The sequence below is a fragment of the Buteo buteo genome, chromosome 11, assembly GCF_964188355.1.
Source record: "Buteo buteo chromosome 11, bButBut1.hap1.1, whole genome shotgun sequence".
Lineage (NCBI taxonomy): Eukaryota > Metazoa > Chordata > Aves > Accipitriformes > Accipitridae > Buteo > Buteo buteo.
This window is the reverse complement of record NC_134181.1, coordinates 29,819,625-29,844,573: the sequence shown is the minus strand read 5'-3', so window position 1 is coordinate 29,844,573 and position 24,949 is coordinate 29,819,625. Positions and strand designations below refer to the sequence as shown.

The window sequence follows — 24,949 nt, the reverse complement described above, 5'->3', positions numbered from 1 at the left end:
AAAGCCTGATGGAAACGTGAAGCATGGGGATAGTAGCTGCAGCTGCACCACAAGGTGGGGAAGCATCATACCTTGTGCTTGCAGGTGCTGAGGCAGGGATGAGCTCCCTGTGGCCAGGCCACAAACACTCTGCTTCAGCATTTTTCTGCTAGAGTAATAATCAGCCTACCCCAGCCTGACTTCAAACAATTCCAATTCAGGAGCTACTCTTCACAAATGAGGATGCTTTTCCTCTGTGACAAAGCAGAACTGATCAAAAATTTGAAATGAATGCATCTTGGCTTTTTCATTTCCTGTTGATAAAAGTCTTGATTTGTTACAGGAAACACTTTAGGAGTAAAATGAATTATAAGATTTCATGGCTTTTTAGAGTACCAGAACATCAAACTATCTAGGAAAACTTATAAGTATTAGGCTAGTTTAATTTCATTCGCATATCTCAGTCCAAATCCATCATATGGTAAGGTTAAGAATATTTTTACATTGAGAGTTTAAAATACATATAATAAATACAATAAAATGAAATGTATGAATAGGTAAGGGGGTGGAAAGCAGGGATTACTATGACTGGCAAGAATTTGTCTATATTACTTATTTTTTCTTATGATCTATAGTTCTGTAGCAGCTGTAAGCTTCATTCAAAAACAAAATCTTGCTGTGATGTTTTACAGACACAGAACAGAACTGCTTAAAAGCTAAACAGGAAGCACCACTTGGAGAGCTGCATTTGGAATTGATCACCGCATTTCAAGAAGCTCATGGATGGGCTGGGGAAAGTCCTGATGAGAGCAATCAGACATCTTGAAAATACTGCTTATGAGGGTAGTTTGAAAGGATTTGATATGTTCAGTCTTGAGAAGAGAAGGCAGAGAGGAGACATGGTAACAAATGTGTGAAAGGCTGAAGCACAAAGTAAGCTGCTGTTGACAGGACAAAAAGCCATGGGCTTAAACTGCAACTGGGGAGATACAGGGCAGACATTAGGAAACATTTCCCATTGGTATGGCGTGTTCAGCAGGAGACTGGATTGCCTTCTGAAGTTGTGGAATCTCTGTTAATGGAGGGCTTCAGCAATGCAATAGGCAAGTATCTGTTGGGCCTGACTGGGACTTAGCTGATCTCATGGTGCAGGATTAGGTGGTTTTCATAGTCCATTTGATATTTTCTATATTCTGTTGAAAGCACTTTCCATACCCATGGCAGGGAGAAAGCAGAAAGACCTGTAGGAAGGAAAAAGATTTAAAAAAAAGGCAGTTTTGGGAATGTCATGTAATAGTTTGTCCACAGGGAGAAGTAGTGATGGAGGGAATGATGGAGGAATTACTCAAAGATGGCAAGAAGCAGAATTTTGCCAGCTTGCTTCCATCAGCCATATTTTGTAGGTGTCATCCAGAATGAAAGGCCTGAGGCAGCTGTTTACTACAAAAGGCTAGAGCTGGGTCTTTGTATAAGTTTTAGAAAAAGGTAAGCCAATCCTGACAAAAAACCCTATTCGGTCGCCCATGCCGAGTTAGCATATTATTGAGAATAAAACCCACAACTCATTACATGTTATTCACCCAAAATGACTTGCCTTTCATAAGCACTTCTCTAAGTAAGAATAAGTTGCGAGGGTCTTATAAAAGAGATAACAGTGACTATTGAAACACCTATCTGACTCCCTGAAACAACAGGACACCTAAGAAAAGAGTCAAAGCAGGATTTTAAATGAGAATTTTAAAGGAGGTGGCTTTTGAACTTTTATTATCTTTGCCTTTTACTTGAAATTCACAAATCAGTTCCAAGATCCTGTGAAGCCTTAATTAGCAGGCTTTCACAGGCATTGCAGCACTAACTACCCTTTTTCCTAAGAAGAGGAAGCCAGGTCAGTAAATCCCTGGCCTGAGAAAATGCTATAGTCTGTACTGATTTTCTCTTCAATGGTGACAGGCATTCAAAACAAACTTAAAACTGAAAGCCACTAATTGAGAACTGAAACCATGCAGCACAAATTGGAATGCCTTTTCCTCTGGGGAGAACAATTTTGCTCTCTGTGTGGTGTTGTTTTGCAGCTATAAGTGCCCACATCTTCAAAGGTGCTCTTCCCATAGTGCCTTCCTCCCCTTCCCTTCTTTATTGAAGCATTTCTCCTGTTCTTTCTAGTATCTCTTTCCTCTAATTTCCAGCCAATAATCTACTTTTAAAGGAAGAGTGAGAACTATTATACAATAAAGTCACACTGGGTGAGCAACTTGATGGGATATAAATATGAGCGACAAACAGAAGAGGATATAGATGTCTACTGTGGTTTTGTTAGTTAAGAGATGTTGCTGTTTTCTGTGAGAGGTGCAATCTTCCTATGCTCAATATGACTCACCTGTTTTTCCCTCTGTTCCTTGCAGCCAGATAGCATAAACCAGTAAAGGCCAAATAATTAATCATTCCACAGATTTGTGATGGACTGACCCCCAGATGAAACCAGGATGGTTGAAAATCTTTTCATGCTGCTACAGGTAAGGCAGTTTCTTCATTTGTAATATTGTAGAGTTGAGTTCATGAATGCTGCAGTGGAATGTCAAGTGCTAATAAAGTCCTGGTCTTGACAGGTAAAAGTCAGTCTTTTCTGGAATTGCTTTATAAACCCTTGACTTTATGCTAAACAACACAGCAGTGTTTCTTTAAAAAGAACATCACCACAAGCAGCCTACAGATAAACCATGAAGAACAGTTAATTGCCCTTCAACTAAAATAACTCCATCAGCAACCAATCAACAGAAGAACTGAAAGCAGTGCCATCTTCAGTCATCCAAAGCCAACCGACTGTTTGGAGGACTACACCAGCATCACCACCTTCATTAGATTATTGGTTCACAACTAGACAGCATCAGCCCAGCCTTTCACAGGCAATAGTGACCATATTACGTGTATTGTGCTCATTCCTCCATTCTTCCAGATTGTTGTCATATGATTGTTGATTGTGCATGACAAACACATTAAAAAACCATTTCTTAGGCTTGATTATCCAGTCTAACCAGGCTTGGTGCAGTGGCCAGTTGAATGACATGAAAAGTTGCAGCTCAGGTGACAGGATGGGAAGAATGACAGAAATTCTAATGAGTAACCTTATAAATCTGCAGGAGACAGCTGCACTGACTGTCTCACGCTGGGACACCCTTCTCAGGTACTTATGAAATCAGCTGTTATTTAAAGTAAGCCCAAGCCACATAATTTGTGATGTTATTTGTATTATTTTCATTTTTTTGATCCAAGCTATCAGCCAGTTTGCAGATTAATGGGTTGCCTCTGTTAGAAGACAGTTACACGATGATGCTAGACATTGCCTTGATGAAGTCCTGTTTATTCACAAAGCATGACAAAGTCTTCTTTCCTAGAGTGTTGGATTCAGTAAACCACAGATTTTTGTGCAGTGCTTTGACCAAAGCCAGAATTTTGAAAAAAAAAAAAAGCGCACTCAGTTTTCTCTTGTATCAGCAGTCTCAAAATGCATTTTCCTTTTTCTCCCTCTGTGTCCCTAGTATGCGCATGTGGGTTTTTTTTCTCTCACACAAACACAAAGCTTCAGATTTCAAATGCCCTTTTTGCACTTTCTCTGTCAGTCCAGAGGGAAGCCATGTGGATAATGTGCAATGTACAGAAGCTTTGCCATGTGCCTGTCATTTGAGTAATAGTTGCTGTTGTTTCAGTTCTCTAATGCTAGAGGGGCATTTGTTTACTTTTGTGCTTGTTTTAAGGAACAGTTATAGTTACCTACCAATTTCTATGAAATTCCATGAAATAGATCTTCATTTCAGCTTAGCAGGACATTCACATCAGTAATGTGAATACTGATTTTACCTAAACATCTCCAGTGAAACATTTTGAGGGTGCATCATTCTTTTCAGGGCCTTCATGTTTCCTTGTTCTGAAAAATTATCTTTTTGCCTTGTTTATCAAGGACACAAGCTTGCTGCCTAGGTCTGTTTTGGTACATTTTATCTCTGTATTTTATTTCCTCATGTGAAAATGTGCATTTTGAATCATAGGATACCATGTATAGCACATGGTGATATCTGAAAGCCTTAATTTTAAAAACAATTACATCCTAAGTGCATCTGTCAAGCGAGTGGAAAACCTCTAGATCAAGTAGGACTGACAAAATAGATGAAGATGTAATTGCTTCTGGTTTAGTCTCCTATTTTCTTCATGAGGATTAAAGCCTTTCCTAGCACTACTTGGTGTGGTTCTCTGCATCCCACTGGCTTGCTCCAATGGACTGAATAAATCGTTTTACCTTTGTATACAGTTTCTTGGTGTTATAATGACAGGTTTTACCTCTGCTGGGTGTCATGAGGCCAATGTGCTCAGTGTATGTAAAGTATGAGAAGCTGTTTATTATGATCATTAAAAAAATTCTGCAGGCAAAGTGCTAGGAACTGCTAATTGGGCAAAATGCAGAAACACGTAACGTCACCAGAGACTAAAGCTTTTAGCTGTACTGTCCTGTACAAATATGATGGACTAAGTTCTGCAAAAACTGAATTACAACTGATAAATAGGAATATGAAAACATGTATTCCTCATGCCACCTGTGCCAGTCTTCAACACCACACAATGTTCTTGTTTTTTAGTATTAAATGTCGATACGATCTCAGTAGGGGAATATTAGAATAATGGATCAGGTTCCCTCCTCAGTGTCATCCAAGCATAGACTTTTTATTCCTTTATGTACTTAGAGCACTGTCATAAATTGTACATCTGCAGAAGTTTAAAACACTTCTTGAGACCCAATATGAGAAAGTATTACTGCTATTCTGCAGGTATGTGAACACTGACCTCACTGAAATTAAGTTACTTGCTCAGGATCACACAAAAAATCAATAGAGCTGAGAAAAAAAATCGGATTTCTTTAATGTCAAGTAATATTTTGACTACCATGCTTCCTCTCTCCTTATTATTACTACTAATAAGTATTTATGTCTGGTATAGTGTGAAGCACGGTTAGGTCATAGAAGTTGCTGGCTGTGTGTACAATCTCTCACATAAAGTCATTTCCACTGAGAAAGATAAACATTGAAATAAAGGGGAAAAAAACAGGATAAAATGGGCCAAAAAAGGCAGTCAGCTGACAAAAATGTTTTATGACTTTTCATCTGTGAGAAGGTCAAAACTGGTCCGATCTAAAACCCAACCAATCCAACAACAAACAAACTATGAAAAAGCAACTAAACAAGCAAGACATTTCATGGTTGCTTATTGGCAAGCATATTAAATTCCATGTATAACCATCACAGACCAATCCTCTTGCATGACTCAGTGCAAGATTTGACTACAGCCAGTGGGACTGGCTTGCTTTGTTCAATTAGTGGCTTCCTGAACAATGAGGAAGAAAAAATAGCGAGAACTATTATGAATAAGATCCTTATTAAAATATGGATTTAATTGCTTTAATTGCTTAAACAATGAATTGTCAAGTGCTTAGTGCAGACTGTAATGCAGGAGAACTGGAGAAATCAAATTAACAGGTAAATAGTTCCCCTTTTCCTGTATCCTCACATTCCCACACAAGTCACTAGAACTTCAGATGCTGTCTCCAAACCAGAATAGGAGCAGGAGCTCTTAATCCTATACCCATTAGGACAATAATGACAGAAGAAAGTGTAGTGGAGTTTACACGACTCTTCTGTGTAGTTCTAGATCTCTCAGACTAAGCTGCCTATGTGTCCATCTTGTGACAGAGCTGATAAAATCGTAGGAGCCACTGATATTTGTAGACTGGCATGCTTCTTAATCCCCTAAACAGCACAGGAAAATGGTGTGATCTCTTATCCTAATGGAACTTTAAGAGACCTCAGTAACACAGCCTCCACAGTGAACCAGGGACAGGGCAGAACTCTGCTGTCCAGTTTCAAACTGGTAATTGCTCGCCTGGAGTTTTAAGCACTGGTTAGAGAACTGTAAAAAACAGGTTTGATCTTAAAAACCAGTTGTTTTTCATAAAGAGAGACCAGGAAGCCCTCGTCACTGAAAGACAAGAAACAAAATCTACTGCAAGAAGAATATACAGAGAATCTGGAACAAATTCTATTAGTAAAATCCATTTGGATGGGGTTTCTAATGATTGAATCATTTAAAATGAAATGGGAATCAGCATTTGGACAAGAGTGGAAAAAGTTATCTAGCATTTGCTAGAGGCAGGCTGCCTAGGCCAGCTCTTCTCTATGAATGGTTTCTCAGCTGATCTTGCCTGCATTTTCTGTCAGGCTAAAGCAGAGCTTCTTCCCAGTGGCGAAGACAAAGAAACTGTCCCCAAATTCTATTCATTTTTTATTGAGCTTGTGGGGAGATCCAGAATGACTTTTTGCAGAAGTGGGGCTGGGTATACCAGTGGCAACAGTTCTGTGAACTACAAGGAGAGGAAGGGCAGGGATCAGGTGGAAATATGCTGGTGGAAAAAGGCTCAGCTGTCCCTGCATGACAAGGCACATCCTATAGGTATTCTATAGCATAGGTGAACTGAGCAGCTGATCACCGGACCTCTGGGCATTTGGGATATTTTCCTCAACACCTGGCCAAAATGGTATGTGTGGTAGTCCTGTAAAAGCACTTTCACATTCCGGCCATAGCATCTTGCTCTTAATTAAAGTTAAAACCAAGTATGTTGCACCTGAAATGCCAAAGGTAACATTCTCCACAAACCTAGCACTGGAAAATACTTTGTCTTGCAAATAAGCCTCAGTTTCTCTTAAGGCTCTGAGTCTCAGAAGCAAAGATAGTGTCTGCCTCCCTGACACTGCCTGCCAACACAGCAGCTGGGACATAGCCTCTCTGGGCTGGACTGAATCCACCAGGTCATTTCAGAGGCAGCTAATAGGTAAAAATAGGTGCCTGTAGATGATAAGGCGTTGCATCTTACTACCAATTCCCTGAGAAAGCCAACATCCCTCTATCTTTCCTCTCAAAAGGATGCTTTATTATAATTACACATCACTTTATTAGGCAGCTGAAGCAAAGAGCATATTTGATGCTAATGAAGTGCTGCTGTGGTTGAGTCTGTCACTATTTTTGGACCTGCACATCTCCAGCACTTTTGATTGGGTGACTGGGGCTTTGGATGTCTCTAGCTTCTTCTGTGGGGGATGCTCAGTGAAAAGCAATGACTCAGCTAGCCAGGACTGCAGAACTGTTTACATGCTCAGAATGAGAAAAGCTGCAGGACAGCGAGAACACACACAAAAGCTCTTTATGTGGTGGAAGTATTTTTCAGGTAGCGGTCAGTATTATCTAGATTGAAAAATCCTTCTGAATATTCACTTTGTTTCTGTGTTGGTCATCTGCACAGTCCTTGTTTTTCCTCATTTCCATCCCCCACCCCAGAGCATTTCAGAAAAAGCCAGGTTTCACAGAACTCAAGGAAAATATTTCAAAGGTTAAGAGAGACAAATCACAGCTGTCCACCGGCTGCCTCTCCCTATGAAAGACAAGGGTTTTGCCGTCTCCATTTTCTGCAGCAAAGCCTGAGGAGCTGCTCACCACTGTGAAGGCATCATTTGCTGTTAAAATTTTACTTAACAGCTAGCGCCCCCAGAAGCAGGCCTGCTCCCACGCCCCTTTGTGCCGAGACCAACATTCATCTGGTCCCACAGTGACTCAGTTCAGGGATCTAAACCAGCATGAAAATATTCATTCCTCCCTCTCTCTCCCCACCTTGCAGGGCTGCGTTATTGGTCACCACCTAGTCAGACAAGTGACAGGACTGGGGTGAGGGAGGCAACGGCAGCACCTGAGACCATTTCTCCATACCAGGACCTATGAAGACAACTGAACTGTATTACCAAATCACCTCCTGACAGCATACTGGGAGACAAAAGCCTCCCCATTCAGTAAACAAGGTTAATGGTTCCATGTATCATTTCAGGTCTTCTGATATACAAATGAGCAACACGTCAGAGTAATCAATAATTGTAGAAAATACCATTGTATCTAAAGGCCTAGTTATTCCAAGACTAGGCCATAGGGCTATTTTGTAACTACAACTTCCCCATTCCCAGAGGGAAAGGGAATGACTGAAGCACTACTACCTCTTAAGTGTTCTCTCAGACCACAACCGTGTGACAGAATCTCAGCTTGCAGACTTTGCGATACCACATGTTGCTATGAGCTATATTGATCAAGAGGTCTACTTGCTCTTTTTGGACTTTTCCCATTTAAATGTTCCCACATATAATTTTTCCTTTAAGTGAGCTTTCTAAGCATACTGGGTTAAGGTCTTTTTGGTAGTATCAGTAAACTTATCTTAGTACTAGCAGTGAGATGCATGCAACACATTTGTATCTTTTTAGAGCTGATTTATGTAAACAGGCCAGTCCCATCACTGCAGTAAAATCTCACATCAACTTCAGAAACCTGACTATACCCATTAACCACCAAACCACATACAATAGAAGACGTAACTCATCACTGATGTAGTTCCAATAACACTGAAACATAAAGAACATCTTCCTGGAGCAACATGAGACACGCACCCCACCAGGAGTTCTGCATTTGGATGAAGCTTGTTCACTGGCTCCCTCTGCTGAACGACACTAATAATTAACATGTTAATTATCAAGAGGAAGATGGTGGAAGAGTAATGAGTGCTATATACTTCCATCCTTTAACACCAGCCAGCATCAGTTATAAAGATGACCATAGTCCCTTCGTGTGCGAATCCACCGAGCCAGGTATTCTGAGTTTTTTTCATAGGCTCTGGAGCATTTGAAGCCCAATTCCTCCTTCCCCATGAACGTGACATGTTGCAGGCTTCTGCCTCAGCAAGGGTTGCTTTATTCCCTTTTCTATCCCCTTTTCCTGAAGCTTGTATGAATTTGATGAAATCTCTACTCCCTGTCAAGTTTGACCCCATTGGCTACTTTCAGCTAAGAATTAATAGGAAGACAGATGGTGCTGTTATATAAGCCTCATTTCCTGCCCAAGTCTGGCCAAGAAAGAGCTCAAATGTGCCAGATTTGTTAATATGTACATCCTCAGTTTTTTTAAGAGCAGAGCTATTACTACCCAAGCATCCTCTTCCAGATATCTGGTAACTGACCTCAACAGATAAAGAAACCAGACAGGACTAACTTTCTCAACTCACTTTCTGCTAGTTTTTGAGATAAGAAAAATTGTTGAGCCTCTGGAAGCCTCCCAGGATAGAAAAATACTTGCCTTTCACAGAAACAGCTTCTGCTTTAACTCATTTGTAAGCCTACAGAATTAAGAATCATGCTTTTGCTTTTCGATCTAAGCAAGTATTCTTCCTGACTAAAAGCATTACATCCCACATGGATAAACAAGGAACAGGAAAAAAATATAGCATTTCGGAAGGGACATATATTCCAAATTTTGTTATAGTTCCAGGGATGATTAAGTTACCCTGCAAAACTCTGGAGTATTCCAGTGTTTCCACTTCAAAATGCAAGACATAGCTCCTGAAATGCTTCTAAAAAGTTGCTATATTTGCTGAGGTTTATGTGGTGATTGAGGGATCAAAGCTGTTCAGAAAAACCATCTCAACAAAGCTGTACACAAGCTTTAAAATGCTAATGAGTTATGTAGCAGTGGTTTGTTGCTAGGACCTGGCTCTTCACAAAAGATACCTTAAGCACTGCTTTCAGCACAGTAAGGGTGCAGAGAAATATGTCAGCACAGACATTGGGCTGGATTTTATTCTGCAGCATGTCCTGATCGGTAGTCAATCCAGTATTTATATCCACTATTCCCAAAAGACAACCTGTTTTTTTGTTTGGTGTCCCCACCCCCCCCAACTCATTCATAGTTAAGAAAGCTGAATTCCTGTTTATACTAGTTAAAAAAACCCAATAACCACAAACCTGAAACAAACCAATCAAAACCCCTACACCCCAAACCTTATACACTCAAAATTCTAGTCATCTACGTACATATAGCCCCTCAGAATTCCACGCCACAAGCAGTTTTCCTATTAGTCAAATAACACTCATTGCAAGATTTGTGCAACACGTGCCACTATGGATTGCAATGAAGACACCAGAAATCCTTGCTTTTTTCCCTTCGGATTTAATATGGTGCTTTCAGAACAGTTAGAACACCAATTTGTGAGGATAGACCCCATTTGAGAGACAGAATGTAGAACGCAGGTACCCACGGAGCTGAGGCACCTTCTTGATTCGTGCAAGGATCTGTGAATCCACTGCCTTCTGGTCTGACTTGCGTTGCTCTGTTATCTCATATTTCTAGAAAGTACAAAGAATAATGTTAAAATCCCGCAGACTGACTTCAGACTCTTCTGTGGAGATGAGAAAATTCAGGGCAAACCCTGAGTTCTGGCATTTTCAAGAAATCTTTTCTCCATTTGTTCTAAATATGGGAAGGGTGGTAGGAGACCGGAGGTGGCAGAGAGAACTGAAGCCACTGTTTGGCTTATGTTGCAGGTTATCAGAGCCAGCAGCACGCTGTTTGCAGTATGAAAACAGTAAAGGTGTTTCTCAGTCAAAAAAAGACCTTTAACTGGAATAATCATTGCTGCTGTTCTGCTAAGGTAGCAGAAAAGAATCCCCAAATTTAAAAGGGGGTTCTGTCAATGCTGCTGTATTAACTCATTTTAATGGTGTTACCTCACTTTATTGAGGACCACTTAAAATTCAGTTGTCCATTTGTGTCATGGTATTTCCCCCTTTCCAGCCTGGATTTAAGTAACAAGGGCATATAGAAAGAATGAACAATCATGTTCCTTACTTCTTTTTCAGTGTCAAAGATCTCGCCTTCCTGATGCTTGGGCTTACGCAGCCTCTTCTTCTTAAAGTACGCATCAGTGAGATGCTTGGGAATTTTCACTCCAGAGATGTCAACCTTTGTAGATGTAGCAATAACAAATTTCTGATGGGCCCTACGCAGAGGGACACGATTGATAACCAAGGGTCCTAAAGGCAGACACAAGACAGAAGAGAGAACAAGGTTAGCTTTCCTGGCAACAACCACGGCTTTTAAGTGGAATTTTTGTAATGTATGAGATGATGAGTTTCTGCAGAGATGCCTGCAATTAAAATCTGAACAATCAACAAGCCCTTCCCCACAGCCTCTAAAAAGCCAAAAAATGCTTCCTGATCTCTTCCAGGTAGTCAGATATTGAAGCGTAATTATCTCCCCTCCTCCTCCCTGTAAAGTTGCAAAACGTGATTCCACATAGTTACATGAACTCAGGATGCATCAAATCATCTGCATGCAGATCTGTAGCGCTACTGACCCCAGAGACAAACTTGAACTTAAAAACCCCCAAATCCACAACCCTCCCCCAAAACAAACAAAAAATATCATCACACTTATGTGTAAGTTTTTTACCTGTAACAAGCAAAAGGCCAGTAGCAAGCTGCTTCAAGAAGATGACACGCTGAAAAGAGATGAGATGTGACGTCAGTCCTCAGGTCCCAGCACTCTGAAATACTGCAACCCAATGGAGACCATGCCCACACGCAGCCTGTGTTACTGGTATAAGCATTGACAAAGCATCCGGGCACAGGCGCAACTTGAAGTAACTGCCACACAAGTCAAGCTACCAACAATTCTCAGAGTACAGCTTTACCAGTTACCTCATCTATGACAGATCATGACTCTCCACATGCTTCATCATTCAAGGTTGAGCAGAGCCAATTCGTACGTTTTTTTAAATTTTTGTCTATTTTACAGGACAGTGAGACAGCCATCCTGTCACCCAAATTCTTTGTACAAGTTAAAGGCAGCAACTAGATAAAAAGCAGAAGAGCACCACAACATATCACCTGGTCAGAGCCATCCCCCAGTTGCATTTTATTCTTTGCGGTCAAATTTTCCTTCTCTGAACAGCATTCTTTTAAGTAATGTGACATCAAAGCCAAAGAATTCAATAAAATAAAGGCTGTCAGTTAAGACCTGTTAGTAAACATCATTAAGACGAAGAACACATCTTAATATAACACTTTTCCTTCTGCATTGCAGCAAGACTCCCTTAATTTTGTCTAAGCAACTGGACTAGCCTGTTTTCTTCCAGCTCTATAGAAGAATTAGTTTAAAGACTGTTTCCCCTAAAGGCAGGACGAGAGAAAGCATCTAGACAGAATTCACAGAAAAGCAGATGCGCAGATTTGCATCTTGTGGCTGATCAATGTCCCGTGAAATCAGCTAGTAAATTCAGGATACCTCTGCTCAGTCAAAATGGTTTCAGCACAGAAACGCTGCAAAGCCCTTGTGAGAGTCAAGAGGAAGAAGTTCCCCATTACCTTGCCTCTGTGACGACCGGTCAGAAGGATCAGAACAGTTCCTGGAGTAATAGAGGCCCGCAGCCTCCTCTTGTGCTGGCAAAAAGGCTTTTTGCCATGACTCAAAAGCTTGCGAGGAACATCTTCAGTGGGGTAGTATCTGGGCTAGAAAAAGAGGAGCAAAAATGTTGTACCACACTGTATTCCACAGGACAGAAAGCTTTCACAAACAGTTTAGATTCTTCCTTTTGTAAGAGATACTATTTCCCTAAAGATGAAAATCTTCTGAAAGATTTTTTTTGTGCTGTAACCAGCACTTCAGGAACACACCGAGTATTTTCTGTACCATCATGTAACAGCGAAAGCTGACACCAGCTCTGTATTTCTGCACATGCTTCCAATCCAGCGCAGCAACGCAAATGGCAGAGGAGAACCCACTCTTGCCTACTAATCGTTCTCTAAATTACTGGTATCTCCCCCAAGAACGACAATCACTGGGCCCGTATCTCAAGGAGATAACTGCCAACAGTTCCACGAAGCATGGCACAGGCTGAGGCTGCTATGTTGCGCCAGCCAAGAGGCACATCATCTGGTCAAAAGTTACACATAACGGCCTTGAACTGTGAGTGTCCCAGTTCTTTTTCTTACCATTTTGCGGATTTTAACCACACGGCTGCCTCCATTCTTGTCTCCACCCACTGGCTTGGTAATGGTTGCACGTGGCTTTTCTTTCTTTTTCTTTTCTATCTATAGGCAAAGAAAAGGGGGAACATGACATTTCAAACTCAAGTCACCATGAAAAGCATGATTATTTGAACGCAGCAGTTGTGGTCCTACCTTTGTTTCTGGAGCAGTGTACTTGCGCTTGTACAGTGCTTTTCTAGCATACATGGCTGACCGGGAATATCTCCCGATACCCCGGGCCAGGACAGGGTTACGGCTGGCATGATGCTTCTTAATCTTCTTTTTCTTCTCACCTACTTCCTTCTGGCTTGCCTTCTGCTCAGCTGGCTTCTTCTCAGCCGTCTTTTTCTTGCCTGGCTTTTTCTCACCAGCTGCCTTCTCGCCTGGCTTTTTCTCACTGGCCGCCTTCTCGCCCGCCATCTGTGGCTCCAAATAAAAAAGAAACAATGACTTATTACAGGGTGTGCAGAGGAGCGTCTAAGTTGCAGAAACAAAATAAAACAACCAGAACTTGATCCTTTACGCCATCCTAACAGTTGTCAGCCACCTCTTACAGACTCTGCAGTCAAAAGCCGTTCTGTTTGCTGCACCCCCATCACTTACGCAAAACGCTTCTCCACACTAGTTCCAACAGCTCCAAGTCCACCGAACACATCCAAGCCCTCCTCACTAGGAAGCCCAAGAAAACGCAAACACCCGCCGAGGCCGGGGTCGCCCCTCTGTCCCCATGGGTGGTCACAGCCCCTCCCTGCTCAGGACTCACCCCCCGGCTCCGCTGGAGCTGCCGGGCCCCGCCACACCGCGGGGCCACACCGGCCTTCCCCGGGCTACCGCTACCTCCAGCTCCGGCCCCAGCCGAGTCCGCCTCCCGGGGAGGCTCCGGCCCGGCCGGTCACGGCCCAGCCCGGCCTCCCCAAGCCGCCGCGGCCTGGCCTCTCCGGAGACGGCTACATCTCCCGCTCCACCCCCATATTGGCCCCCGGGCCTCATCGCCGTCTCCCCGAGGGCGCCGGGCCAGGCCCGTGAGCCCAGCGCAGCCACCCGAGGGCAGATGGTGGCGGATAACGCCTGCCCGGTCCCAGCCCTGCCCGCCGCGGCACCGCCATTCTTACCTTCCGGGGAGGGAAAGGGACCTACATCCGGGTACAAGTCGCCTAAAGAGAGGGCGGCGTCTGACGTCACCGCGCCGCCCGCGGAGCACGCTGGGACTTGTAGTCCGGGCGAGTCCGGCGCGGCCTGGGGCAGTCCCGGGTCACCCCGCGAGGGCGGACGGCGGGAAGGCAGACCGGACACCCGCATCGCGGCTCTGAGGGGGGCTGTGTCGTGACTAGCGACTCCGGGAGCGGGGCTCGTGCTCCTGCCGCTGCCTGACTCTCCCTCCTTCCCTCCCTCCCTCCAGCTCGGGGCACGGCCGAGGTAAGACTCCGCGCCGACCCGCCCGGCCCGGCCCGGCTCGGCTCGGCTTGGCTTCGCGGGACGAGGCTCCGCTACTCCCGTGGCGGGTTCCACCGGGGCCCGCTCCCGGGGAGGCGGGGGGCCTGCGGCTCCCGCCCCGCCGTCGTGCCCGCCCTGACAGACCGCCGCCCCCGCCGGCCGCCCGCGCGCTCCCTTCGGAGGCGGGGGCGGGGCGGCGTCGCAGGCTGATGACGCGCAGGACGGGTGACGCAGGGCGGGCCGCGCCGCGCTCCGTGCGCCTCTGGGCCCTGAGGCGGCCGTTGTTCACGTTCCCTTTAGGGCGCCCGTAGGCCGCGGCCCGCGCCGGGGGGGGCCCCCCCTCATGTGAGAGGCGGCCGTCGAGGGGGGCGGCCGGGCGCACCGCGACCCGCCAGTGCCACGGGAGAAAATGACATCGCGGAGGTGAGGCGGGAGCGAGCGGCGCCGAGCCCGGTGGGGGAGGAGGGGGGGACGGACGGACGGATGGGCGGGCGGGCAGGGGGTCGCCCGCTCCCGCGGCCCTCAGCGCCCGCTCCTGGGGGGTCGCTGGGCCGGGCTTCCTCCCCGCGGCCGTCCTGGCCGGGCAGGGCCTCCCGCGCCCCGTGGCTGCGGCGCAGGGGCAGCCCACGCCCGCCCCCCCTCCCCGCCGCCTGCAGCCGCGTCCCGGCCCCTCTCCCCGCCCGTTCCCGGGGCGGGATGTCCCCCTTCCCGCCGTCGTGGGCTGCGGCCGCCGCCTCGGCTCGAGTCGGGGCCTGGCTCGCTCTGCTCCCCGCGCCTCGCCTCCCTTTCCGTGGAGAGCGGACCCTCACCCAGCCGGCCGCGGCATGGCGGGGGGAAGCTCTCCCCGGCGTGGCTGGGGGGGCTCGGTGCGGCTCCGGGGCCGGCTGGCCTCGGGGTCCGTCGACCGCCGTGCAGAGGCCAGACCTGCCACAGTTGGCTTCGGGGGGCGTGGGGGTGGGTTTCGTCGGGTCTCCGCGCAGACTGCTTCTGCGTTTGAACCCGAGCCGAGAGACGAATTTTATTTGTGTGGCAACCCACTCAGTCCAGTATCTAAGGCCTGGGAGGGTCGTGTTGCTCTCAGTAGTCCAGCACTAGTGATGACGTTACTGAAACTAAAACGTGAGCCGGCTTTAAAACGAGTGTTAGTAAGCTGACCTGCTCTGGGCTCTTGGTTTATTAGCAGCATTTGGTCTAGTTTCAAAATCTTGTGGTGTTGCAAAATCAGGATGATAAACAGTTGAGTCTGTTTCTTTGTTGTAGCTTCTCACTGTCCTTACCGTATTTTGATGTTTGTCGAGTGTTAGCAGTCCTTTTTGGGCTGTGAGGTTAAGGTAAATGTTAGACTTGAGAGGAATTACTGTCATAAAAAGGAAAAAGTTGTTTATATTCTTACTTGATATACCTATTCTGAAATTTGATATATCTCTAAGTAATATCTATTAAAGTATAACTTCTTCAACATTGGATTGTCCTCTTTCTTGTTCTGCTTAAGATGGTTGAAGCCAGATTGGTTGGTTTTCAGTCCTGACCATTTATAGTTGAATTTGTATTTGGGGTCTTCTGAAGTGTGTGGAGGGTCTCTAGATCTCACACATCAGAACAAGTATACAAGCTACCTTTTCGAAACACTTGCGAACTTCCTCATTGTCAGGAGTAATCCTCTTATTCTGCTCAGAACTTTAAATTGTAACTTGTGAGGGAGACTGAAAAAAAGATGAGAAATATAAACCGATGAGCCTATAGATAGGAGTAATTAAACTACCAGTCACCGCCTCCCTGAACACTATGGTGTGACAGCTGAGACTCAGAACTGATTTAATCTCTCCTGCTCTTGAAAAGGTGATTAGAAAAGCCCAATCACAGCATGGAACAATGTATTGATTTTTTATTTTCTCTCTTCAGTTTGGTAAGAGAGAAATATGCTGGCAATGTATGACTTACAAAACGCTGATCCTGCTGATCTTTTCTGGACTGTGTTAACATAAGAAAAAAAAAGAGAGAGAATTGCAGCAAGGCTGTATTTCCTACCATGTATTATTTTTCATCAAAAGGTTTCTTGCTTAGCTGATATACCCTTAGTTTTGTAAACAAGACCCTAGCTATTTCAGTGGTTACTTTTCTGCTGACATTTTCATCTTGCTGTAAACTAATAAGGGCCTTGGAGTGGTATGCTGCTGAACCCCCCCAAATCAGAATTGCTTTATGGAGTATTCCATGCATAGTGAAGACAGCTAGGTTAATTAGAGTGTGGGTTTACGTGTGTGTGTGTGTGTGTCTGTTACTTTCTTGATTGTATTTATTGGCTGTGATGTCCTTTGCTTGGGATAGCCTCTGCACCTGCTCATAATAGAGGTTGAAGAAGGAAAGTAGAAAAAAATTCTAAAATGCATTCCATCCCTATAAAAGGAAGTGTAAGAGAAAGTCCTCTGTAGGGGTTATGTTACTGGTATCTGTGTCTGCAGTCCCCTCTGCTCTCTCCTCCAGTTTTGGAAGGGATGTAGCCACCAAGGTTCAAAAGCACACATGTGATGGCAGTACTTCAAATGAAGCGATCTTGATCACCGGTCCGGAACCATTTAACAGAGATCACGAACACCCCCATTTTTCTATTTGGGGTGGCTGACAAATGTATCTTCCTACACAAAGCCAAAAATACAAAGATGAGAGAGCAGGAGTACAAGTTGCCGTTAGAATAAAAGTTACATAAAGTGCAATAAACTCCATTGGCCTCCCAGATGTAGCTTTTCTTTTGCTACACTTACTTGCTTTTTACCATCTCCAGTAGGAGTGTATATGTGGGGGTGGGATTTTTGTTTTTAAACAATCTATCATCTTTTTAACATTCCCTTTAAGCGCAAGTTATTTGTAGTCCCTTCTGTTCATTAAATTATTATTTTTTCTGTAATTTTACATCTTTTTAACAACTTGTGTATAGTAACTTCCAGATGCATTAGGGTTTAGGGTAAGATACAGAAGATATTCTATTAATTCAAGTTTATGGAATGTCAGCATATGATAAATCTGTAGGGCTGATTCCAATAATTTCTCCTTTGTATGTTTATATGTTTTTGGATATAAACTCAAAAACTTGCAACTCTTGAATCCTGTGCGTGTTTAAAAAGCTTATAAACTGTTCAAAATGTTGCTGTGCTTTTTTTTTTTTTGTTTGCTTTTTGTTTTCTCCTAGTGGAAGTAAAATTTTGGGGGTGGAAGTGTGGTAAATAGACTATCGGCTTCTGCAGACCAACCTGTCATATTCTGAAATATATTATTTAATGCTCAGTTTGTCGTAGGTACCAATGCTTGTGCAGTTTCTTTTGTGAGACTGCATCAAAACAGAACTTTTCTTGACCTTTGAGTAGACATTAGATAAATGTAGCATTATTAATTAATTCATTCCCTTTTGCTGTAATAACTTGGAAGTATTTTTTAGTATTTTTTTTCATGACCCATGCTGCATAGGTTTGATTTTTATTTTTTTTCTTCTTGTTCTTCAGTACAAGGTATTGTAGTATTCACTAGATTTTCTTGGTGCAAGTAGAATATCCTTACCTAGGAAAAAAGCAAGGTTAACAAGAAGAATCATTTACTTCTGAAATGGAATTGGTACATAAGTAATCCTAATTCCCATTTGAGTGACTTGCTAGAGGTTTGGGTATTCTAGGATCTCTAAAACTCTCCAGAATGTTTCCCTGAGAATCTGTTTCTGAAGAGAATAGGCTGGATAAGGCCTTGGTAGGAATATTGTCAGCTTTTCAGTACAGAAGGAATTTCTGAAACAATTGAAGTAATAACCCTAAATTTAGACATGCACTTGCATATTTTGCTGTTCTAGCAATTTAGCATGAAATGTTAACTGTATCAGGAGTGATCAGAAATGCTACTTAATTTTTTTTTTAGATATAGCACTCTTATATCTGTAATGATATTGGTTGCAGAGTCTTTTGCCTTAATGTTTTACTTTACTTGGGAGAAACTAAGGACCTTGTCTACAAAGAGGAGTAGCCTGTGTTCTTTCTGCAGGTATGGATGTGCATATTCACTTGTGCCCTGCATAGTGTCTGATTTATGGCAACTCTGAAAAACAAAGGCGATCTTTTAATTGCCAAATACAAGTCTGACAAAGCCACTGAAACAGTTCTTACTTTCTGTGTTCACATCTCTGTCCCTGGGCTGTGTGGTGGTTTGTTGTTTCGTTTGTTTGTTTTTTTTTTTTTTTTTTTTAAGTGTGTCTTCTAAAATTGTGCCTCATTAAAAACTCCTTTCATCCAGAGCACACAGATGTAGTCTAGCACTGCAAGAATGCAGTAAAAATCCTCAATTATAGATAAGAGAAAATGCAGATGTGTTAACTGAATGGCTAAGAATAAGTCTCTCAAAAGTTAATGCCATAGGTGGGGACACTGAGCTTCTTGGATATAGACCATATACAGCTCTCCTTTGGCAGGGCACTATATTAGTCATTCAGAAAGCTGTTTGTGGGTGGTGAACATCAATATGAGATTCCTCGGTGTTTGTATTTAAGTGGGATATATTCGGACCAGAGAAATTGCCATGATAGTTAGAGCATTGCTCTTGTGCCTGGCAGTGGTCAGCACCACATTCTTTTGAGGAAGGTGGAAGACGACTGGGCAACTGAATAGGTTGTCCACAAGTGAAGTTCCTTCCTGACCCTGTCGGCTGGCGGTCAGCCTGTGCCCTAAAGCATGAGGTTTTGTTAAATTTTTAAGCTTTAAAATGTTGTCAAGTGTCACTTGGATGTTTTGTTTTATTTTTAAGTACTTTTCCTGATTGTGTTTCAGTTTCTTTATCTCCTGTCTTCCAGGATTAAGGAAAATGCATGACTCGTGGTCTCTGTTTATATCGTATGCTTTTCTTTGATATCGTTTTAGTCTGAGCAGTCTGAATATGTATAGAAACACCCCTTTCACTTAGAAAGCATCTCTTGCCAATATGTAAAATTGCAATGTAATATGAAATGGACAATTTATACTTTGTGCTAAGATATAGATTCTTATTTATGTAGGAACAAAATCGAATACTTCCTGGTTTTGAAGCTGTTGAATTTTTCTGTTTAGTCTTGTTGTGTAAATTAACTCTGAAGACTAGAAGATCTTCTATTTATTTATTAACACTCTTTATTTTTAACTTCTTATAGATGGTTTCATCCAAATATTACTGGGGTGGAGGCAGAAAACCTACTGTTAACAAGAGGAGTGGATGGCAGTTTTTTGGCACGGCCTAGCAAAAGTAACCCAGGAGATTTTACGCTCTCTGTTAGGTAAGTTTAAATGTTTCTTTGTCTTTCTCCCCAGATTGTTAAGGGTCTTCATTTGATGCTGTTCTATGGGGAAAGAGTTGTAAATGAACTACTTGTAAGAGATGCAAGAATGCATTAATCACTTTTTAGTCTGTTGTTCACTTTTTTCCTCTTTTTTTTTTTTTTTTCCCCCTCCCATTTTCTGTGCAGAGGTTCTCAAATACATTTACCAAGCTTGAGGCAACTGTAGGTTGGAAGGTGGTGAATTCTGATTCTGCAGAAAGACAGAAAAATTTAAGGGGAGGCAGAAGTAGCTTCATAATAGCATTACTTTTAGCCCTTTAAAAATCAATTTGATAACCATCTGAAAGCAGCAGAGATGATATGAATTACTGATCAAGCACGTGCAAGGAAATGCTATCCAGACTCTCTTTTTACAGGAAAAGTCAGCAAGTTTTTAAGGGCAACTGTGGTGCTATTTCAGCTTCCAAAACAGGCCTTTTGTAACACTTGTCCCCTGGCACTGTGTGTGTAAGTGGTAGGGATGGGGAAAGGATGGCAAGAGGAAGTAGATAAAGGAAAAGGGAAAAGTGGGGTTGGTGATAAGAATAATGCAGCTTGGATACCTTTGAGATAATGGGCCTTGCTGAACAGAAGGGAGGTCTTTCAGAGAGCTGTTCTTCATTAATACTGGAGACTGTGGGAGCAAATGACTTACATCAGGCAAAGGCAACTGTTTACTGAAGGACAAATTTTAGCAGTTAGTGTGAAATTCTAGGGAAAGGAGCAAACAAGCTCTGATGGGTGTCTTGAGAATGCTGTATTCTTCTCACCTCTCCACGCATTCTGCTTGTGTGTGCAATTCTTGGGGGTCTGAGGGATTTCTGTTGGGGATCGTGAGGCTGCAGAGCTTATGGTGGCTTCGAGGATCCCTTTGTTATGGAATTAAGGGTTTTTTTCTCCTGTTCTTCCTGACTGTTGGACAGCCACTTCCCCTTCTTGCAAGCCACTGAAATGTGGCTGAAGCACACTTCAGAGGTGCGCTAGCTTAGCTATTCTGCAATATTTCAGTTGGAAAGTGATGCAAATGTAAGTATGGATTTCTCTAACTAAGACAACAGAACACTAAATATAAAAATGATTGATTGGAAATCAGCTGACTTGTGTGGGTTTTTTTCCCTTGTTTCAAATATTAGACGAACTGGAGCTGTCACCCACATCAAGATCCAGAACACAGGAGACTACTATGACCTCTATGGAGGAGAGAAGTTTGCTACATTGGCTGAGTTAGTCCAGTATTATATGGAACATCATGGACAGCTCAAGGAAAAGAATGGAGATGTTATAGAGTTGAAATATCCACTGAACTGTGCTGATCCTACATCTGAAAGGTCAGAGAAATGGTGATGAAAACCTCAGTGTCCATGCACTTCTTAATAAATGCACGTGTTTATAGTCAGCTTCCATTTGATGAAAGGGTGGCCACTGTCTTGTACTAAAAGTGGTCCCACTGATTTCAGTGAGGTTACTTGCAAAGTAGGCTAATAAACATGACTAAACATAAAGCAGTCTAAGCCTCAGAACCTATTTTCTTCAGCATTCTTCCTGGTGTGATACAATACTAAAAAAGAGGGCGTAGTTCCCTTTATTTTTACTGTTGCATTATGGAAGTTCTCCCAAAGTTTCCTGAAGCTGTTATTACTGCAAGGAATTCCCAGGTATATTTCTGGGCATAACTTCGTAAAATTTTTCCAGTAGTGGGCATAAGCGTAAGAAAGTGAATGACATGCAAATCCTCAAATTGATCAAACGCATGTGTTGAGGAGCGTAGCTAATAAGGAGAATCTGAGACTTGAGACTTGATGTATACTGAGGAAGTATGCGTATGTCAGAGATAAACCTCTGTGGCCAGTAGATGCCAGTTTATTCCTAGAAGTGAAAAAACAAGGAAAAATATTGAAACAAGTTCTCTCAGTCCTCAGAATGGCTTGTATTTAACAGTAGTGGGGAGGATTATTGCCTTTTTGGCTATGTTTCTTGAGGAAATGAGGTTGATGTGATTATCCTGTCCAGTTCCTAATGTGGTGGGAGGGCAAGGTCTCAAAGATGCTAAGTTCCCACAGGTTTATCAGGAAAGTGCATCCTCACACTGCAACATTTTCCTCAGTCAAGGCATTTATTCTTCTTTTATTTCCTTTGTAAGCTCATGTTTACTGGACACCTGGGAATCCATTTGGATTGTTGTAAAGGATTCAAATCAAAGCTTCATTTGAAGCTTGCATGAAATGAAAATTTCAGTGCTTATGGAAGTGCTGGCTTTGAAGTGTTTCTGTAATCACTTGTGTGTATGTATGTGTACACTTCCAAGGCTTATTTTGTTTTTTATTTTTATAAACTGTGAGGCTTTCTGTAGACCTGGACACTGTTGTTCAGTGTATAATTTAGTATAAGCGTTTTATTATAAATATTTAGAACAAGCAGATTCAGCCACAGCTGGCATGACAAGTAGGGTACCTGTCTATATCTTACTTTATTTAAAGGTGGTTTCATGGGCATCTCTCCGGAAGAGAAGCTGAAAAACTGTTAACAGAAAAAGGAAAACATGGAAGCTTTCTTGTGCGTGAGAGTCAAAGCCACCCTGGGGACTTTGTTCTTTCTGTCCGGACAGGAGATGATAAAGGAGAGAGTAACGATGGGAAATCTAAAGTGACACATGTCATGATTCACTGCCAGGTATGATGAAGCATGAACTTCTTTAACAGCACTACTTCCATGGACAGTGGGTTTATTCTAACAGGAGGGCCATCTTGCACTGCACTACAGAGATCTGAATACATTTCCCCTTTCCCTATGGTACTGTATGTACTATATATCCTCTGTTTGATCAAATTGACTAATTTGATAGCATCAAAATTCTATTAGGGTTTTATTTTTTTTGACTGCTTGCCTGACTGAATCATGTCATACTATACTATGCTGTCAAGTACCTTCTAATAGATTTGCTTTTGATTGCATCAGAAGTCTGTCTCAAATCCTCTACTGATGGAGCCTTTCATGCTCATGAATCTTCTTAAGCAAGTTGCAGTCTCCTGGATGAATTATATAAAAATATGAGTAATTGGACAAATAGAGATCTATCAGAATATATCTGTTTCTCTGTCAGTTTATAAAGTTGCACCTGAGAGATGATGAACATTCTGTGAAAATTTTGAGTACTGAATCCAAGGAAAGCTTTTAAATCTAAAGCTTGAATTTAATGTAGTGTAGTTCTTCACTGAAGTATTATTCACTGGTAGTCTTTTGATATTTTCATATATCAAAAATATATATAAAATCACAGATTTTGTCATTATCTTTTTCTTCTGTTATCGTAAAAGACAGTGCAACAACTTAATTGTTTAAAAACAACTAAAATGCAATAACAGAAATAGTTTGGAGGTAGAAATGGCCTACCAAGACTGTAAAAGCTGAACTACCAATTTATTTTTTTTTCTTCAAGAAAGCCTCTTTGATTTACAGTTAACTACTATTAGCATTTATGACATTGAGGAAATTAACTCAGCACTGCTTCCTTAAAATAGGGATAGTGCCAGTCAATACCAGCCTTTCAGGACCCAATGATACTCTTTCAGGAATGTGAATTGATTTTCAAAGCTATCTCCTGGATTCTAATCATGTAGCTCAGGTAGCCTGCTTGAGCTGACTGAACCTCAGTTCAGAAGGAGTCAGCTCTCCTGAAAAGGCAGATAAAATGATTTTCAGTTAGATGACAAAAAGGATAATGTCCTCCACAGTGTGTGTGTTTCTTTTTATTAAGGTTCTACCATACCTTAGCAGAAGGATTTTTACTAGATTCTTCTATATATGGTTTTAAAGAGAATTTCTCATATGTTGCATAGCCTAAAGATGATGTAAGTGTAGCATCATTGTATGAAGTGAGTTTATTTTGATGAGCATCTGTCTTTCAAGGATCTAAAATATGATGTTGGTGGAGGGGAGAAATTTGACTCTCTGACAGATCTAGTGGAACATTACAAGAAGAACCCTATGGTAGAAACTTTGGGCACAGTATTGCAACTCAAGCAGGTGAGTGAATGGAGAAGACACCACTAAGCTTTGTTAACTTCAGCATATATTGTTGAAGTGCAGGCTTTTCCGTGTGTTCTGAGACATAATTTTTTTTTTCTTTTCTAATGCAAAAATGAAGAATTAAACTTCATGAAACTGGATGATGAAGTCAGTAATTTAAATGGGAACAATTTTTTTATATGCCTGTGAAGGATAGACTCTTGTGTCTCTGATGCATGCAGAACTTCTCTTGGTTTCATCGTGGTCCATAGGGACTGCAGGACTAGTCCAGAAATGAGACAACTTAATGTATTGAAGAACAACTGTGAGACCTTACCTAAAAGCAGTTGTTCCCTGCCCCCTTCCTCTCTACCCTCACTGCCCTTCATAGTATGAATTGTAAAGTTTTGAAGTCCAAATAGATGCCTGGATCCCAGAATTGACAGTATAAAATATACTTAGTGTGGGTGATTTGTGTTTTAACTGTCTTCTCACAGTTGTCATTTGTTATACCTTTGTTTAACATCTGTGTCTTTCTTAGCCTCTGAATACTACCCGTATTAATGCTGCAGAGATTGAAAGCAGAGTGCGAGAGCTAAGCAAGCTAGCAGAGACTACAGATAAAGTCAAGCAGGGCTTCTGGGAAGAATTTGAGGTACTTCATTACATTCCAAGTGTTATGGTATTAAATCTCTACACTACTAAAAAGTTAGGTTTGTTACTCCCTTCCTGACGTTTTCTCATCTCCCCTTCCGTCGCTTCAGATCCCTGTTCTTGCTCCCATCTCCTGTGTCAGGTACAGCATGTGTTAAAATTTCACGAGTTCCACTCTTGTGTCTGCTAGTAAAATGATTGAAATATTTGTCTTTTTTCCTGATTCTGAGACCTAATTATGTTCTTCAATGCTATTTATTCAGTACCTAGCACAATCCCTCCTGAACATCCTCCCCATCATGAGGGAGCCTTATGTACAACTGTATCTGGCCCACCAGGACAATTAATTGTTTTCATTCCTGTGTTCCTTTTCTTCATGTGGACAAGAAGAGGTCTGAAGACTGGATTAATGTTTCTGGAGGCAAAGGACTAATTCCTAGCCTACATTACTCTTGGTGACTGAAGGAAACTTCAGTGTGCTTTCTCAGTCTATATATGCTCTTGCCCTTGAGTTCGTGGCTTTTTGATAGCCATTTTTTGGGGATCTTAAAACTATTGTGAAGTGGTAGTGGTAGCAAGCTATGAGATGAAGCAGCACTGATTGTATGTATTCCTTGGACTC

General features: G+C 42.5%; 2 protein-coding genes across 5 annotated transcripts in view; one reads left to right on the top strand and one right to left on the bottom strand.

The window, feature by feature from the left end:
* Nucleotides 1-10,033: 10,033 nt before the first annotated feature.
* On the bottom strand, nucleotides 10,034-13,362 carry RPL6 (ribosomal protein L6). The gene is made up of 6 exons (XM_075041206.1): nucleotides 13,065-13,362; nucleotides 12,876-12,974; nucleotides 12,249-12,392; nucleotides 11,335-11,383; nucleotides 10,732-10,916; nucleotides 10,034-10,229 (listed from the first exon to the last, which is right to left on the bottom strand). The coding sequence occupies exons 1-6, from the start codon at nucleotides 13,329-13,331 to the stop codon at nucleotides 10,077-10,079; spliced, it is 897 nt and encodes a 298-aa protein (XP_074897307.1). The 5' UTR covers nucleotides 13,332-13,362; the 3' UTR covers nucleotides 10,034-10,076.
* Nucleotides 13,363-14,061: 699 nt separating this feature from the next.
* Nucleotides 14,062-24,949, top strand: part of PTPN11 (protein tyrosine phosphatase non-receptor type 11) — a 31,897-nt gene continuing 21,009 nt past the window's right edge. Inside the window, exons 1-6 of one of the 4 annotated variants that reach the window (XM_075041204.1) lie at nucleotides 14,062-14,327; nucleotides 19,504-19,626; nucleotides 20,802-20,996; nucleotides 22,146-22,338; nucleotides 23,575-23,691; nucleotides 24,215-24,328. In XM_075041204.1, the coding sequence (XP_074897305.1) occupies nucleotides 20,908-20,996; nucleotides 22,146-22,338; nucleotides 23,575-23,691; nucleotides 24,215-24,328 (513 nt within the window). In that variant the 5' untranslated portion in view covers nucleotides 14,062-14,327; nucleotides 19,504-19,626; nucleotides 20,802-20,907. Of the gene's footprint in view, nucleotides 14,328-14,573; nucleotides 14,769-18,926; nucleotides 19,057-19,503; nucleotides 19,627-20,589; nucleotides 20,695-20,801; nucleotides 20,997-22,145; nucleotides 22,339-23,574; nucleotides 23,692-24,214; nucleotides 24,329-24,949 lie in introns of those variants that run through there. The other 3 variants (XM_075041201.1, XM_075041202.1, XM_075041203.1) reach the window with 3 other exon arrangements.